Below are 19,254 nucleotides of genomic sequence, written 5' to 3'. Positions count from 1 at the left end.
AACACAGAGGCAGTGAAGGGGTCAAGAGAGGTGGTGGAGAGGTACAGTTAAATGTTATCAGTATCTGTGCATGATATTAACAAGGATCAGCATGTAGATGAGGAAGAGGAGAGTGCCAAGGATAGAACCTTGGAGGACTCCGAAGGTAATGGTACAGGGGGCGAGAAGAAAAGCCATTGTTGGAGATGCTCTGGCTACAATTAGATAAATAAGAGTGGAACCAAGCAAGGACAGTCCCACTGAGCTGGATAATGGAGGAGAAACATTGGGGGAGGATGGTGTGATCGACAGTGTCAAAGGCTGCAGAGAGGACGAGATGGGATAGTACACCACAGTCACAGAGGATGTCATTTGTGACTTTAGTTAGGGCTGTTTCGGTGCTGTGGCAGGGATAGAAACCTGATTGGAGAGATTCAAACGGAGCTGTGGGCACAGATTTGGGAGGTGAGAACTCGTTCAAGGACTTAGTAGAGGGAGAGGGAACCGTTTACAATGCCAGCTAGCATGGAAATCAGGGTAGTCAGCAGTTTAATGAGAATGGGGTCAAGGGAGCAGGAGATGGGTCTCATGGACAGGAGGAGCTCGGAGAGGGCATGGGGAAGATAAGAGAGAAACTAAAGAGAAACATAGGTTCAGGGCTGGGGCAGCAAGGGATGGGGGGACGCAGCAGAGGCAACTGAACAAATGGTCTCAATCTTATTGAGAAAGAAGTCCATGAACTCCTCACACTTGTTGTTGGAGGTGAGGGTGCAGAGGAGGGGAAAAGGTTTAACTCTGAACTTTCTTCTTGCATTTGAAAACCACTCTCCTCCTACAGTCCCTGAAATAATTCTTGCTTCACAATAGTTTTACAATAACTTTTTCAATTATATTGAATACCCTGTGAGCTTATATAAAAATAGGGTAAGTAGTTATTGTGCTTACTTTGATTACTTCTGTTCTGGTCCAAAGTAGAAAAGAAAAGGAACTGCATGCAACAAAAAACTAAAAACAATTTTTGACAGAAATCAAATTCCTGCCCAAGCTTCATGGCATAATAAAATATAACAAAGTGAGGAGCCACTAGAGGGCAGCAAAATACACTTCAAAACAATGGACTTGTACATTTAGAATATTCTGGCAATTCTGGGCGTCTTACCTACAAAGGACATTGACGTGTTCAAGAATGTTTTAGAACAGAGCAATGAGGATGATTTAAAAAGTCCTCAGTTATGAGGAGATACTCACAAATTGAGCGTGTTTACTTTGGAGAAAAGAGGATTGAGAGGGGACATGAGGTTACTTAAGTTTGAACTAGAGAATACAAATGCAAAATTAACTCTTAATTGACCACATTCGGAATACTGTGTGTGAATCTGGACATCCTACTTTCAAACGGTCATTTGTCTATTGGAAAGGGCTCAATGCAGATGGACAAAAATGATTCCAAGATTTAGGACTAAGTTATGAAGAGACACCCAAATGATAAATGTTAATCCTTCTAGAGAAAAGAAGATTATGAGATGATATTATCAGGGTTTTTAAAATACGCAGAGGCAATCATCATGTTGATGTAAGCAGTTTATTTTAACTCTATGATGGCGGAACCAGTAGAAATGAGAATGAGTTAAATCAATAAATATCAAGCAAGTCTAGGAATGATATCTAAACACTAATTCTTGTCTTCTTGTCTATTTAAATAACATATATCTCAGGCTTATAGTCAAGTATTACTGCAGGACCCATCTGTTTGGCCATCTATGTTCAGATTATAACAAACAGATAACAGCTACATTAGTGATTTAGAATAGGCCCAAGCATATATCTGAGTGATAATAGAATTTTGTCTTTAAAAACTCAGTTCTGGTGCTTTAAAGAACATCTATTGAGATTTCATCTGCTGGCAGATCTGTGATGCACTGTGTCTGGTGCTGTGCTATTTGGTGGTACCATTGGGAGTTCCCTCACATGATTCCTAATTTTGATGGACTGAATATATAGAGGCACTGACAAGTTGTGTTTTTCAATGAACAGGCAAAAAGAGCTGAGCAAAGAGATAAGCAGAAGACATGATCACTTTTCCAATCTATACACAGGATACTCCACCAAGGTCAATTAAGTATAAATTTGGAATGACTGCCACAGTGACAATGGACCACTGCACACTGGCATTATGCTGCTATGAAAATTCATTCCAGCAGGGGTAGGCTTTGTGCTAATATATATCAATGGTAGGTGTGACTTAATGCTTAGCATCTTCTCAGACAGTTGAGAATATATTTGGAATAAAATGTCACCAAGATTCTGTGAAATATTTTAAACAAGAAAAGGACAAGTTTCTGATCAAGGGAAGATATAGAACACAGGCCTATAGCTAGCTTGGAATATGGATAGAGCAGTTTCGGATTGCAATGCATAATTTTCAGGTAAAATCCATTAATTTAATGCAATGTGGGATAGCTCCTCCTACTTTAGGGCTAGAAAATGATTCAAAAAGGATTAATCTGAAATAAGTGTGTTAAACTTAGCTATATTCCTCACATCATTCTTATAAATAATTCAAAGACCCATCTAATTTGAAATGATATAAATTACATTAGAGGGAGTGAAAATTATTTTGTAATGACTGTAAAGTCATTGTCCCAATTTTTGATTCTGGATTGTTAGCAATTTCCAGTACACTTGAGTAGGTTGATCTGTATGCAGCTCCACATTCTTTCATCTTTCTTTCTGTTCTTCTGTTGTTTGAATTGTTATTTAAAATGAAAAACCTTGGTGAAGGACCAAGGGCCATAGCGCAGGAAACCACCAAGATTGAAAAGATTGGGATAGAAGATGAGGTAAATCAAGAGTTAATGGCAAGCTTGGGATTTCAAAGCCAGGAGGAAGGTTGGACTGAGGGTGGCTTGGGGTCCCACGGTTTTGAGGTCCTGAGGAAGAATGAGGTAGAGTAGGAAATAATGCAACAAGTATTGACTTCAACGCGATGTGGATGCAGGGATGAAGAAGAGGATGCAAGGCGATACGTTAGGAGTTTAGGAGAAAAATGAGAAGAAAGTTCAAAGGAGTGAAATGTGTGTGTGACTGAATGGAAGATAGAGGTAGGAGAAAGACTCCCCTCCTCCCCCCAATCAGACAACCAGCTTTATCTTGTGTCTTATCTCCGGGAGTGTGAGAAATTGTTTTTGTCTGAATGTCATGCATTGATGCCATCATTGGAAAATCTGTTTGGAGAAAATAATGCAATGGAATTGGTGCACAATTAAAGTTACATGATAGCACAGATGTCCTGCTTTAATAAGTGTAAGACACAGCATCCTGATACTGCCCTCAGCATACCCCTGAGGAAGTGATCACAAAAATACCCATGGAATTCTAAATTACAGGGTAGCAATCTGATATCTCATTTACCATTGAAAATGAGAGCTGAATAAACACATTATTTTGCTTTATTTGCTGTTTCTGGATGGCTTCAAAGACTTGGAATTGCAGGTACTTTGCAACATCAATCCTGATTTTGAGGCAATATCCTGCGTCTCCCTGCATTTTGCATCAAATTGAAGATGATCTAGCTGATGGTATGCACTGCTGCTGTTGATGCTAGGCAGAGTTAGTAGTTAAAAATTAATCCGCCTCCCCATTTACTGTACTCTTCCAGGTGTTCTTGGTGTACATCCCTTGATCCAGCTTCAAGGAATGGGACTGGTTGTGCAACTGCTTTATTTAAAAAGGGACAAACACCCACAAGTAAACCTTGCATGTCTCCAGCTTTACTGTGCATCCAACCCACAGTGTACCTGACCTGGGAGTGTTTGATGCAAACATGGTGTATGAACAAAGTAGAATAATATTGCAATCCCTCACAACAACAACCAGAATTTGACACCAAGCCACATAAGGAGATATTAGGGCAGGTGACCAAAGCTTGGTTAAAGATGTAGGTTTTAAGGAGTGTCTTAAAGAAGGCGAGAGAGGTAGCGAGGTGGAGAGGTTTAGGGAGTGAATTGTAGAACTTAGGACCTACACAGCAGAAGGCACGGGTGCCAATGATGAAGCAATTAAAATTGTGGACGATTGTAGGGCTGGAGGAGGTTACAGAGATAAGGAGGGGTGAGGCCATGGAGGATTTGAAAACAAGGATCAGAATTTTAAAATCGAGGCATTGCCGGACCGGGAGCCAATGTAGGTCAGCGAGCACTGGGTTGATGGCAACAAAGTTTTGGATAAGCTCAAGTTTACGGAGTGTGCAAGGTGGGAGGCTGGCCAGGAGAGCATTGGAATATTCGATTCTAGAGGTAATAAAGGCATGGATGAGGGTTTCAGCAGCAGATGAGCTGAGGCAGAGGCGGAGACGGGCAATGTTACAGAGGTGGAAGTAGGCGGTCTTGGTGATGGAGCGGATGAGGGGTCGGAAGATCATTTCAGGATCAGATAGGATGCCAAGGTTGCGAACAGTCTGGTTCAGCCCCAGATAGCGGCCAAGGAGAGAGGCGGAGTCAGTGGCCACGGAACGAAGTTTGTGGCGGGGACTGAAGACAATGGCTTCGGTCTTTCCAATATTCAGTTGGAAGAAATTCCTGCTCATCCAGATGTTGGACAAACAACGGGACAAATCAGAGGCAGTGGAGGGTTCGAGGGAGGTGGCGTTGAGGTAGAGCTGGGTGTTGTCAGCGTACATGTGGAACCTGACGTTGTGTTTTCAGATGATATTGCCAAGGGGTAGCATATAGATGAGAAATAGGAGGGGGCCAAGGATAGATCCTTGGGGGACTCCAGAGGTTACGGTGCAGGAGTGGGAAAAGAAGCCATTATAGGTGATTCTCTGGCTATGACTGGATAGATAAGATGGAACCAGATGAGGACAGTCTCACCTAGCTGGATGACAGAGGAGAAGCATTGGAGGAGGATGGTGTGGACAACCATGTCAATGGTTGCAGACAGGTCGAGAAGGATCCTCATCTTGATGAGCACAGAAATTCATCCAAATTTAGAAAGAAACATATCCAGATATAAATTAGATATGAGATAGTTGATCATGGAGAGAGAAGCTCAACATAATTAGTTCTAAATGGTGGAGCATTTAGGTTTCGGCATTGAAACTGTGTGACGCAGGCTCCGTCACCCACTGTGCAGAGCTCTGTTGTCAGCTATGTCACTATGGATAGTGCAGAAGAGGCCATAGGATCGATTTTCAACTTGTCAACCATTATTGAAATAATGGAAATGAAATCTGGGCGCTTTCTATAATGGGTGCCCGATTCCCAATGCCACTTTTATGCCCTCGGTGACAATTTTAAAATCTACCCCCACATTGCTTCCCCACTGGGAGGGAAGGAAGAATTGGAGGGCCAGCTCTTCCAGGCCATTCTTTAGCATTGCCTTTTGGACACAGATGATTCATAGTGCAGAAAGGCTATGGTGGAATAAAACTGGGAAAAAATTAGAGGATAAGTACAAAGAAAGAATCATAGGATGCTTATTTAAAAAAAAATAAAGGTCATATTCTGCAAATGTTATAGTAAATTATTCATAAGAAACTTTATGAAACAATGTGATCTCTTGTATTTAAGATGCTGAGCAGCAAAGTCACCAGTGTTGCATTGAGCTGTATGTCCAATAACTGATTGTTCAAGGTTAATATTCTAATTCGATATCCTAGTAAGGATTCATGATGTGCAAATTGGATGGCTAGCCACTACAACATAAGCAAAGCTTGTTGCAGTTTTGATTTTCTTCCACTCTGTGTTACTAGCACATTTGCTAAATAGTGGGGACATTGTATGAATCAGCGCTACTGGTGGACAGTAAAATCATGCTGATCACTGCCCCCGAATTCCAGTAAATGCTGCTGTTGTGTGAAGCTTTGTGCCAGGAGTATTAATTACAAAATCTCACATCGCAGTCACAAGATATGTTGAAGACAAGCCTTCAGTACCTCCCTACTTCGACTCGTTGTTCCTTCAAAAACAAATTGTCTAATAAATACCTGACTAGAAATGGGTTTGAAGGTTGTACGGGATAAATACAGAGCTAGAATCTAATGGTCCTGTACTGCTTGGACCATTGAAATTTCATCTCTGGAAAGCCACTGGCCTGACCTGGATAATGAAAGCTTAAGAAAAGATAAATATTCTGGGATGTTGCTCAGTTACCTTTGGAGGTCCGGAAGACATTTTGTGGAAATTTTTCTCAGGAAAATAAATGAGGGAAGTTTCTGACAAAGCAAATTTCACACAGTCTGTGGAAGGAGCTGGCTTGCAGGCCCTGATGGTCTTCTCTCACTCAATGCTTTATGTAATTTTTTTGGTGTATGGTAACGTTGTGTGTTGAACACTCTTCAGCCTCAATTTTAACCCTCCCACGCCCCACGACAACAGGGCATGTGCTGTGGGGTTTAAAGTCACCGCAGCATGCTACTCACCTTCCTCACGCTGCACTCACCCTGGCACCATTTTAACAGGCGCCTGTTGGACAGTGTCGTAGGCCCTCGCTCCAGGCAGATGGGGGCCTCATTGAGATGTAAAAGCCGAGATCTGATGATGTAATTAAGATCCAGAGGTTATTTTAACCCCGGGATGCGTGATTCACGCATGGTGCCAATTGCACCAGGGGAAGCTGACTTAAGAAGGCTCGATGACCAGAAGAGGTCTAGGTAAGTAAAATTTTTAAATGTTTTTGAAGGTTTCCTTGTGTGTTAGGAGGAGTGGGAGTGTACCTCCGGGCCCCACAAGGGATCCTTGGGTCTCCTCTGCCCCAGGCTTTCCTTCTCGTGACCATAATTGGCTCGGACCCCTCTTCCATCACTAACCTTATGCTGAGGGGCCATTTCCTTGGGTCCCCACTGGCAGCCTACTGTGGAGTGATTTCCTGCTCCTGCTTACCAGCCTCCACATCATTCCAGTCAGGTTTGGGCAGGAGTCGGGCCTGGACTATGGTAATGAGGTCCAGGAGTTGAAATGGCCTGGGCCTCATGTCAGTGAGCCAGAGTGAGGCTGCCACTTGCCCCACCGCCCTCACATTGAACTCTCGCCCAGAGTTAGAACAGAAACTAAAGCCCCGATTTTATCAACCATCTGCAATTTATCATTCATCTACTTATGGCTTGCCCTCTAAATCAATTTGCATAATATTTCATTCCTTCACATATGTAATTTCCTACTCAATGTAGGGTAATCAGAAAAATTATTCTTTCTACAACATTTTTATTGAGATTGTTAATAAATGCGAAGAGCAGAGATTCCATGGTGGGCTCCACAGGAGACTCTACGGGTTACTGCTGTTCAGTCATTCATATTCTGCTTTTTGTTATCCAGCCTAGTTTTTAATTAATTTTAATACTTCACCATCAGCTTCATGAGACTTCACTTTTGCCGTAAGTCTTTAGTGAGGGAAAGTTGAGTTTTTAGAGGCAGCTCAAGCATTTTGAATATATAGATCTTGTATTGTAGTGAGGCACAGATGTAAAAAAAATGGTGTTTCAGGATTATTTCCTGTCAATAATACAAAGTTCCTCTTTGAAAGTTTTTGCTATTTGGATTTTGCATAAGCAATATCAGTGCTGAGGATTGGTAATATTTTCCACTTTTAGTATCCAATGCACCAAGTATTTCTTTGCTGAATTTGAAGCCAGATTGCAGATGTGCAAACACAGTATTCTGAGTGTATCATGCAGGTTATTTAAACTTCAACAGGAACACAAAACTCAAAAATGCTTCATTTTCTTTTCCTTATTACACAAGTTAAGAGTCAGGTATTTGTACTGAGCTGAAAGTAGTGCATCAGGCTCCGAAGTTGCATGTTGAAAGCCTCCCAAATACAGAATGTGAGTGCCAGAAACTCTCCTTCAAAAATCCAAGCGGAAACAATACCAGTTGTGCCACACTAAGGTACCAATGCCCTAATTTCAGATTAGGGCCATTCTAACACATTAGGCCCATACTAATGCCTATTGAGAAATTCTAGAGAGGGGATGCATCCTCCAAACACCAGGAAATTAGGAGTAGATAGGCATAGACTTGCACGTGCTGAGAAATTGAATGTCTGAGTTAATTAAACTTATTTGTTTGGCACTTCACCGGCCTGAGAATGACTAAAAGAAGCCACAATATTTACAAGACAATTAATGGGCTGGATTTTCCGGTGAAAATAACAGCGAAGCTAACAGGGCTCACCGTTGTTTCTGTGCAAATGATAGAGCAACTTCCGACGCCCGCAAATGTGCAGTTAAACGCGCAAATCTGGAAGTTGCTCTACCAATTGCTCTGTAAGCTTCACAAAAATGATATCTCCCCGGGCTGGCTCCCCATTCAAATGAATGTAACAGTGTGACGTTCCAGCACTGACCTGGTGGATACGAACTAATCTCGCCAAAAAATGGTACGTCAAGTCATTTCAAGTCTAAGCACTTAAGTGTGGTAAGTCTTAATTACTGCCAAACCTCTTTGGCACTGAAAATTAACTTTTACAAGTCTGGAGTCTCATTCCTTCCAATTTTAATTGCTGGACATTTAAAAAAAATATTTAAATGTTTTTTTTCTTTTTCTTTCTGTCTCTTTTATCTCTGTTTCTTAATTCAATCTTTCTTACCCTCTCTTTATTTTGTGTTCTGTACCTGATTTGACATTGAATTCACTATTCTAACTTACACTTCCTGGTTCTGACTCTTTGCTGCTCATTAACAATGCTTCAATCTGATCGGTTAAGGGGATACACAGTTGCTTGCCCCAGGTCGCAGATGCCCTGTAGAGGATGCCACGCTGGATTGAGCTCCAGATGACAGGAACTTGCCGTTCAAAAGCCCATGGAAGGTCTATGGGCAAGTGCAAGTCAGCCGATCGTTTGCTACTCAGAGGAAAATCCGGCCCGTTATGTTATATACTGAAGAGTGCCCATTTGGAGAGATGGATCTTACAGTCTGGCAGTACATTGCTGACTGTCGTGCACCACGAGATTTCCTATCTATTTTGACTTGGCATTCTCTCACCTGTAGTAATAGCTCCCGGAGCCTCTGGAGTTGCGATTCCAGCTGTTTGTTGTGATCTTCCAAGATCTGCATCCTGGTCTCCAGCCGGGTCTTGTGCTGTCGGAGCAACCGTGCCTCAGCAAGGAGCTCTGTGTCCCGGGGACTGAGAGGGGAGCTAGGGGATCCCTCTTGTACAGAGGAAGATATTGCTGCTTCTTCATGCTGCCATTTCAGGCGCCTGTACTCTTCCTGCAAGATTCTTGGGAGAAATTATTGCAAAAAAATTTAGTTACATCAAACTTTGTATTTTATTTTTTTCTTTGAATTGTACTGTTACATTGATCTATGCTAGATGGGGAATGGAACGAGGCAGTGGGGTTTGTACACTCATAACTCACTAACCCTTTAGGCTGCTGCAGTTGTGAGGTCTGATTCCAGACAGTATTTGTTTCTTTCGCTGAAGGAGCATCTTCACTGAGATAGAGAATGCCATGTACAGAACTTCATGCATCTGCAGTTGTCAGTGGATGAAATATTTTACTTGCCAAGGTGAGTGGGATGCATGCCGAGGAACAAATTATTTTCAGGGTGCTTTCTCACAGTGTCAGCATTGAGGACTGCTGGTTGAGATAAAGCTCCCTTAAACTGTCCAGTCATGCACTTCCAGTTCAGCTACTTCAGAATAAAGCTCCCCCTTTACTGCACCATAGTGACATTTCCACTTATGGTCTGTGAGTGAGACTGATGATTCCTACCAGTGTGAGTTGGATTATGGTCAATTTTGTGGTTTGAGCCTACACCTACTCAGAAGTGCGCTGAGTCTGCTCAAAACTCATTTCAGTTAGGATCCTTGTAGCTGAAAAGAAAGTAGAGACTTTTACCTCCTCAGTTTGGGCCAGACTGAGACCCAGGTTCCAAAATTGAAAGGACAGTGTCTAATTCATTACATCTCCCTGTCCCACTGAGGAATTTACTTTAATAGCATGGCTGGTACTTTAGACTTGACAATAAGTTGGCTGCACTGGATTATGCTTCCTGTTGTTGTTATTGGGGTATTTACACTCCATTGGTTCACCCACTATTACCAACAGCATGGCAGGGATTTGTCATACCTATTCTCATGCTCGAGGTGTCCAATAATGGCTTCCAGTTCTGTCTTCTCTTCAGTGTCCAGCGCACCCAAGAGCTGGTTTGGACTGTGAGATGGATTTTGAGGGGAGTCTTGATCAGTCTCTGGGCTGAAATATTGAAGCACCAACTGCTCATCATCTCTGCATGTACATAAAGAGTGAGCTGTGAATTCTTCAATCACATCTTTCGCTAGCATAATTTGGTGTTGCATTTATTTTTATTTAAGGTAATCTGAAAATGATGCTCTGATAAATTTGTTCAGGATTAGTTTGAATGCACCCCTATGCACGAGTGTGTGGGGATTTGAATTCTTTCTCAGTATATATGTGTTGTTTTGTCCAAGTAACAGGGTGCAGCTGGAGATAACCAACAAGGATCGATGTGTCCTCAATTTAACCCTATGTTTGATGACAACAGAGAAACACTTGGAGAAATTGTACTGAACTACCAAAGGGCAAGTCAGAGATTTCGCATAGCCTAATGCGTGCCCAGAAACCCTGATCTCGTAACTGGTGGGTAACTCTGTATTTGACCTTTGCATGGTGACAGATTTACAGGAGAATGACACTATGTCAAAGAGTCACAAATTAATGGGTGAAGCTTTGCTGCAGATATTCTCTGTATGTGTTTAGGACTGATTTTTAAAAATTTGTTCATGGGATGTGGGCGTCGCTAGCAAGGCCAACATTTATTGCCCATCCCTAATTGCCCTTGAGAAGGTGGTGGTGAGCCGCCTTCTTGAACCGCTGCAGTCCGTGTGGTGAAGGTTCTCCCACAGTGCTGTTGGGTAGGGAGTTCCAGGATTTTGACCCAGCGATGATGAAGGAATGGCGATATATTTCCAAGTCGGGATGGTGTGTGACTTGGATGGGAACGTGCAGGTGGTGTTGTTCCCATGTGCCTGCTGCTCTTGTCCTTCTAGGTGGTAGAGGTCACGGGTTTGGGAGGTGCGGTCGAAGAAGCCTTGGCGAGTTGCTGCAGTGCATCCTGTGGATGGTACACACTGCAGCCATAGTGCGCCTGTGGTGAAGGGAGTGAATGTTTAGGGCAGTCGATGGGGTTCCAATCAAGCGGGCTGCTTTGTCCTGGATGGTGTTGAGCTCCTTGAGTGTTGTTGGAGCTGCACTCACTCATCCAGGCAAGTGGAGGGTATTCCATCACACTCCTGACTTGTGCCTTGTAGATGGTGATACTGAATGTTGAGGAGCAGCTGTAACAGCTGTTGTGTTCCTGATGTAAAAAAAAGAGGACTGACTTAAGCACTAGCAAATCCTTATTGTACTATTCTGATCATAATTTTTTGTGTGGGATTGAGAACCCAAATATACTCTATCGATTTTGTAGGGTTTAGACTCTACATAGAATTGGTAACTTTTAGCAAACCAATTGGTCTGGGCTGTATCTAGTTCAGGAGATAATTATTTTTCAGTAGCCTAAGGCCGTGCAGACCAATTGAGAGTTTATTCATCCACATAGCTTTCATCTACCCAGATAACCACATATCTAACTGTATCTATATCTTCATTAATCAGGTAATCTGCAAACATATCTCAGTCTATGTTAATCTGCCACTGTATCTTAATTTACATCTACATACGCATCTAGAATTTAACCAAAAGGTAAATTGTAATCTAGACCTTTACCCACCTTTAAATACTTTTTCTCCTGCAGTTTTTCCTTCTTGCACCACCATCTCCTGAAGGTCATGACTCATGCTGGGGTGCAACCATCACAGGCACTGGCTACCTCGTTCAAGTGGCCATTTTTCACAGGTGAGCGCGGGTGTCAGTGGGGAAGTATCCTGTCCCCATTTGACATATGCACACGTACACTATAAGCGGGAAACACTGGCGACTATTTAAGGGTACAGGAATAATGGCCGATTTGTTTTCTTCTTGTTACCTGGGATTGCTGAGGCCAACGGGAGCTACCCCATCACTGTCCCAGCTGAGATCAGCTAACTCAGGAGAAACTAAGGGCCTTTCTGGTTTGTGTGGTTTAATGTGAACCACACTGTGGATTCATCTACTGAGCTACTGGAGTAGCTCACCTCAAGCTTAACCTGCAGCTATCCCCAAATGCATTCTACATCCTCATCCATTTCAATCGCAACCTACATCTTTAATTACAATCGTTGTCTTCACACTCATCTATCTTTGGTGATCTTTATCTGTGTAAATTAGTGTGGATATTCTTTGGGTCAACAAATTTTAGCTGTAGATTTGGCCCTTTCACTAGGAATAATATTCTACATGTGTCTTGACCAATATTTATCCCTCAACCAACATCACTAAAGAAGATTACCTGGTGATTATCACATTGCTGTTTGTGGGACCTTGCTGTGTGCAAATTGGCTGTCGTGTTTCCCACATTGCAACAGTGACTACACTTCAAAAAGTACTTCATTGGCTGTAAGGCGCTTCGGGACGTCCTGAGGACGTGAAAGGCGCTATATGAATGCAAGTCTTTCTTTTAAACTGTTTGTTAATAGAGCTGCGTTACATTTTTAAGATGCTGACAAGATGAAATATAATTTTCTTCTAATAAGTTATACATTACAAATACTGCAATTTCCTTTTGCTCAAAGTGCTCACATATTTTTGTTGTAGGCACCTGGTCTGCATCTTTGCAATAAAAATAAGTCGTATTAAAATACTTACACACTTTCATCAGGTGAGAGGCTGCCGCTGAAGAACGAACAGTTTTTACTTTCCATTTCAGCAAGCCTGCAAAGGAGGAAACAATACATCATGGTACTCAATAAATGATTTACATTAAAAAAACATGTTGGCAGTTTGGTTTCAGAGAACAGAAATCAACGTTACATGGCTCAGATCTTAGCAATCACAATTCTGGACCCAGATGCTCTTGATTCAAAAGACCCACTCAGGACCATTTGAGCTCCTACGTAAAGTAATAATGTATTGTACTGAGCTATCTTCAATATTTTAAAAGGGAGCTATCTATTCACTTAATGGGGTAGTTCAGTCTCCACTTTGTTGCAATATTTTATGCTTTAAAACTGGAAGACAGAGGGAGCTGACATTTTATTCTTTGATGTGAAGTCAGGAGCTTCCTCTCTATGACAGTGTGAATGCAAAGTGATGCTCACGAACCTTATCACCGGAAGGGTACCTCATGGTCAGCCATTAAGAGACTGCTATGCAAAATGTCCATTTCCAGGCTGCCTTTAATCAGAAATTTGAAACCAAAAAATATGTGGCACAAATATAAGCCAATAACTGTATAGCTATGTCTCTTTGTAGCATTTCAGATTGTGATAATTAGTTGAATACCCTTCCTCTTTAATGCTGCTACCATGCTGCAATGTGCTGGTGAGCTGCCCTGCTGGAGAAACCAGCTTCCATAGGAGCCATTAAAATGGGCATCAGGCTCCCTCTGCTGCTGGGCCACAAAAACCTTACTACACTCACCATACAAAGCAGATGTTAAACTTTTCTAAGGCTGTTGGTCCAAGATAAATTAATTAGTTATCTGCACCCAATTCCCCAAGATATGTGGAATTGCACTTTTAAAGTCAAATTACTCTTGGTGGTAACACAAGATGAAATTTTACTCTAAAAGTTGTGAATTGGCTAAAATCTCAGGTCAGCAATGCCTGTTGCTGTCAATGGAAGAGTCATACCTATTCAAATTCACCAAATTATGAGTTCCCACCATGCCTATAATGAAGAATTCTGTCATAGTTTCCACCAACCTACCTGCTGGCATAGTGTTCAATCCTGGAGTGTGTATCTGCATGTGGCAACACTGGGGATGAGGCAGGTCTGAAACATAAAATAGACATTAAGGCATATATCTATTTGTATAATTACACACGCATACAAATTTGAGTCTGTCGTAGATACCTTTTCAGGGTCAGTGGTATCAGTTGCTCTAGTAGGATTCAGCGCCTCTTATGTGCCCAAGGAAATTCACACTGCCTAATATCTACTTAAATGATAACGTAATCTCGGGGATGTAACAACGCATCCTCCTTTATACATGAACTGGATATTATGTCTTCTGTAGGTGTACTCCCATGTGCTTCTCTAATCTTGTTGAAGGTGGACTGAGTTAACACTAGACGAGGAGTGGCTTTATACAAAACGTTAAGCTACTTTATTTCAAATAATACCTTTCAAAAGGGAATTGGATAAATACTTGAAGGGAAAAAATTTACAGGACTTTGGAAAGTGCAGGGGAGTGGGACTAATTGGATAGCTCTTTCAAAGAGCCGGCACAGGCACAATGGGCCGAATGGCCTCCTTCTGTGCTGTAACATACTATGATACCATGTGCAAAGGAACAGTTATGATCTGATTCACTTAGTTCAATTGATGCAATGTATCTAATGGCACCAAATAAAGAACACACCATGCTTCCTTACATCAGAGGGTTGTCTTACATGACTTAAACAGAAGGTCTTCTAACTTTCCTCTAGCATTTCTAAGCCCTTCACCTCTGCAAAGGCCCTCACGGCTTTCCCTTTAACAAACCTGATGGTCCTTGTAGCCTTACTGTCTCCAAATCCAGTTTTTCTGCATTCCTGCATTGTTCTTATTGGTTACCTACATCCTTCACTCCCCAACAGCAATGTGCTCCAAGAATGGCAGCCAGCCAGGAAGCAACTGAATCTAGCTTTGGTAATGAATATTACTGTGTATACATTACAAAAGCAAAATTAAAATACTCCTCCAACTTCTTTCACTGATTCAGTGGGTAGATACACCATTTAGAGACCCATACAGATGAGGAAAGTCCCACATCTGGTGCCGAGTTAGCTGATTTCAGTCAGTAGGGCAGTCAGGATTCTATATTTGGCCTCAGCATCCCATGGTCTAAGGAGGATAAAATGTAGGTCTACACATGAAGAATGGCCAGTTGGAGGCCTGTTAATACAAGTGTAACTGCACACAATTGTGTGTTAGCATTTTCGGGGGAGGACGAAAGAAAATTAGAGGAAAAATGTTTTAAAAATGATTGGTAAAGGTAGAAAATAACAACCGTATATAGTGTTTCAAACAAAATTACTCAACATGACAAGGAGAAATAATATAATTTAAAAGCTTTAATTCAAGGTGATGACAAAAACGATAGCGAGAAAGCTTTGCATGGATGGGTTTGACTTACGTGTCAATGCTGTCTCCCTCCATCACAGATTGGACAGGTAGGTACCCTCTCTGTGGATGTTTACTGAAGTATTGTTTGGTTCTGAACTTGTTTTTCAATGTCTTGGCAAAGTCTCGCACATTTTCTCCTGATGTTGTCTGGAAGAAAAGCAAACAGTTGACATAACCAAGTAGAACATTTCTTTCACCTCTTGGATTTGGGTTTGAATCGAGGTGAATGTCTGCTCACTCTGCTGGTCATAAGGGTCTGGAGTAAAATTAGTTTGAAGCAGCCTCAATGCAGTTCCCTTTAACACAATCATAGAACACAAAACTGCTCTTAGCTTAAAGTTAATTACCAACTTTACTAAGAGACCATAAAGATCTCTGGTCTAGAAAACAGAAAAATTGTGGTATGTGTTGGTACTCCAGAATGATTCGAGGACATGACTTTTCACATGTGATTCTTAGATTTCAGCTGCAATTTTAGGCGGTGGTGCTGGAGAGGCATGGCATTTCCACACAGGAATGGAGGGAAAAAGTATCATAGAGCGAGTCATCCTGGACCTGCTGTCATTCACCTTCTTGTAATCATTACAACTGCTTTAGTAGAGGCTTGGACCAGGTAGCCTGGCTGCCTTCTTGGCTGAAATAGTCTGTAGTGAAGAGAGATCCAGAAAAAAAAGGGTAAGACAGTATACAGAAAAATTTGATCTTGGTAAAGAGGCACAATAACCTGCTGGTTATAGCACTAGATTCTGGTTGTGATTTTAAGCCAAGAGTTGTCCGTCACTCAAAACTGTTGCTAATATTGTTTTCAGTCTTATCACTTCTTCAAAAGCGACTTAATAGTGTGAATCAGTACGATAGAGGAATGTCAACTCGGAAACTTGAGCTAAGATCTGATCAGGCACAGAATTGCATTGGTCATGATTTTGCACCAGCTATGGCTATAACACTTGGAGATGCACAGTGCTGAATGATGGTACATTGTTCTTTGTGAGTGTGTACTTAATGATACATGTTACTTACAGGGGCACAGTACTCCATGATGGGATAATGCAGTTTGTGACCCTTGCTTGCCCTTCCTGTCAAGAAGCACGTTTGGCAGATGTCAACATTAAACTGCTTCAAACTGCGGTACCTGAAACAGAAAAGATAGAGTTTAGAGAAAATGAGAAATAGAAATTAAACTTGAAACAAGAAACAAATGAAAAGCAATTCTGCAATAGCAACAGCTGAAACAATTAATTATACATAGAGAAATATCTTGTTGACAATAATGTTAAGCTGATGTGAAAATGTTAAGCTGGCATTAATAGACAGAGATGATTGCTAGGCAATGTCAATAAGCCAGCAAAACATGGGCAAGATTACCAGTCCAGTGCCAGTGTTAGCAGTGCCAATGTATATACCAACATACAAGAGCTCAGTTTCAAAGCAGATAGCAAGCACAGGCATGAATACCAGCTCAGTGCCAATGCAGCCAGTGATTGGTTTTGACATCCCAATTGAAGGGCAACCTGATAAAAAGGTACAATTGGATAAAGAGGATATTTTGCTCACCATAATGGTGTCTCCATTAAGAGATGCCAACTGGGTCCTTTATCAGTATATATTTAACAAAAAATGAACTGAACTCAAAGTGTTGTGACATGACTGGTAGGATGAAGTTTTGCACCCACAATCCATCCACATAGTCAACATCTGAACTTCAGTGTCTAAAACTCGTTTTATTTGATTATAAAGCAGACACTCCATAGACACTAAAGGACTCATTTTAATCCATTCTACTTGCAAGGCTACAGTAGAGATGGCTAGTAACACTAAAGTGCTGATGATACCAATCCTGATCAAAACAGAGCAAACAGTAAACCTGGCTGCCACATGAACCCATGGCAAGTTCTAACTGATAAGAAATATAACCCGCATACAACATGGAATAAAGATTTGAAGGATATAGATTTTGTATATTTAATGCAACTTTTGTGTTGATGAGGGTTATATACGCTGGAGCATGGAACATTTTCTGACTTTTTGTACCCAGGTCCAATGCCAAACACTCACAGGTCAAATATAGCAGGTTTGGATGTTGGGTATAGCTTCCTCTACATTGCTCCATTAAGTACCCCAGATCAGGATTGCATAGGTTAGATGCTTAGATGCAAAGCAAATCTCTGTCTACCATACCCCTGCAAGGGGCCTTAACCACAACCGTACAAGAGTACACTCTATTGAGTATAGTGTGACAATTCTATTTTCCACATCAGTCATCCATACGACTCCTCTGAAGCTGGCTGGGAAAGTTGGAACAGTCCTGACTAACATTTAGCAAGAGTTGGATTCTCAATTTCTTATTTTCCACTCTCCTTTTAAAGCTCCTGCCCCTGGCTGCTAAATCGTTCACAGGGGGATTAGGTGCTTTAATTTTCCCACTATGAATCTGGCCAGTTCTAACTCTGCACTGTATTTCTACATTCGCTACCTCTCCTTCTAAAGTGTCTCTTTCTCTGTACCTCAATCAGACATGGGAGTCAGCTAAAAGGTTGTTAAAGACAACTTTTGTGTGCCAAAGTAATTTAATTGAGATGGTGACAGTATAATTATCGAATCAGCAGAACCTTCTTTTGGGATAGAGGGTGGGTTCTGTAGTGAGAACCAAAAACCCAAAACTTAAGAAAATATTAAACTAACTTGCATCTATCCTTTTTCATCAAACATCTCTGCAACAGGACTTGTTACCAAAGAGGTCCTGCTCATACACTATTGCTAAATTCAGGGCTTGTTATCTAGAACTCCTCTCCTTACTTGAATGCCAATACACTCCTTCCATTATTTCCCTCAAAGTTAACCCTTTCTCTGCTGTACTTATTTTTGTATTCTCTCTCAGATATATACATAAATAAATAGGATATTTTTCTCGGATACCTGTTGGCAGAGGATGTGCTCGTGCTGAAGGATCCACTCTGCTGGCCGTTCATCCACATTATTCAAAATCAATAAAACTAACAGTTTTCAAACAAGTAAAACCACAAGATGAGATAGGGGAATCAGTTCTACACGGAATAAATATATTAAGAGATTGTAGTTTGCTTAATAATTTGTGGAAAATGAATTAGCAAGGCGGTGACTGCATGTGCTTTTTTTGAAGCTCCCCCTCCACTGCTCTTCTTGAAGCCCAGATCCCACATATTCTTTACGAAATTCTGCTTTCTGGCTGATTGACAAAGCTACCTTATTCCCCCATCTTCCCATGCACCTCCCCACAGACACTCCAGTGTGGTGGGAAGTAGAGCGAAAGAAACTGTTGGAGGCAAAATAAGAAAGAAAAAAACAAGAGAAGGCAAAAAAATGGAGAAAGAGAAAAAAGCGAGGGAGGGAAGTGAGAGAAAATGAGAGAACAGAGAGACAAAGGTGAGAGGGAAAGAAACATAAGTCTGGAGGAGAGAGGTGGAAGTGAGAAACAAAAGTTGAGAAGAAATACAAAAGTAAGGCAGAGAGCAAGAAGCAGAAATAGAGAGTGAGAAACAAAGTTGTAGAAGAAAGAGATATAGGGATAGGGCAGGAAGTGGAGTTGAGGTAGGAGATCAGCTGTATGGCCTACTCCTGTTCCTATTTCTTATGTTCTTATGTAGAAACACAAGATCGAGAGTGAGATGGACAGGAGTGAAGGCTGAGAGTGAGCGCAAAACCAGTAAAGGAGGATAGAAAGAGAAACAGGAGAGGAAGAGAGAAAGAAACAAAGAGAGAAATACAGAGATTTCTTTGCAGGTTTACCACTACCAGTATCTTTAGCTAGAAGCCAACAGTTTTTTGGTTGTACCAAACCTAAAACGATTTGAGAACCATCAAACCAGATAGTTTTGCTCAAATGATCAAGAATGACAATTGCCATGAGTAAACAGACCAAAGACATGTGGGCTGGGCATTGTGTGCACATGGCATTGGGTGGACAGGCCTACCATTTTTTTTGTTGGGAGTTGTGCCTATGCTTTCTCTCCATCAGTTTAGCCTAGACTCAAACCCAGATCCCAATGTTGAGAGATCAGTATCATAAGTCAGTGCACCACT

The 19,254-nt window shown here is 41.5% G+C and overlaps 1 protein-coding gene across 1 annotated transcript in view; it reads right to left on the bottom strand.

Moving 5' to 3' along the window:
- drp2 (dystrophin related protein 2) overlaps window positions 1–19,254 on the bottom strand; it is a 73,020-nt gene that overhangs the window by 18,184 nt on the left and 35,582 nt on the right. Inside the window, exons 14-19 of the mRNA XM_067996643.1 lie at window positions 16,216–16,327; window positions 15,206–15,342; window positions 13,795–13,860; window positions 12,733–12,798; window positions 10,054–10,212; window positions 8,963–9,200 (exon numbers count right to left, since the gene is read on the bottom strand). Coding sequence (XP_067852744.1) covers window positions 8,963–9,200; window positions 10,054–10,212; window positions 12,733–12,798; window positions 13,795–13,860; window positions 15,206–15,342; window positions 16,216–16,327 — 778 coding nt within the window. The remainder of the gene's footprint in view (window positions 1–8,962; window positions 9,201–10,053; window positions 10,213–12,732; window positions 12,799–13,794; window positions 13,861–15,205; window positions 15,343–16,215; window positions 16,328–19,254) is intronic.

This window comes from Heptranchias perlo, chromosome 15 (assembly GCF_035084215.1).
Source record: "Heptranchias perlo isolate sHepPer1 chromosome 15, sHepPer1.hap1, whole genome shotgun sequence".
Lineage (NCBI taxonomy): Eukaryota > Metazoa > Chordata > Chondrichthyes > Hexanchiformes > Hexanchidae > Heptranchias > Heptranchias perlo.
Note: the sequence above shows the minus strand (reverse complement) of the source record. Positions and strands in the feature narration are given on the sequence as shown.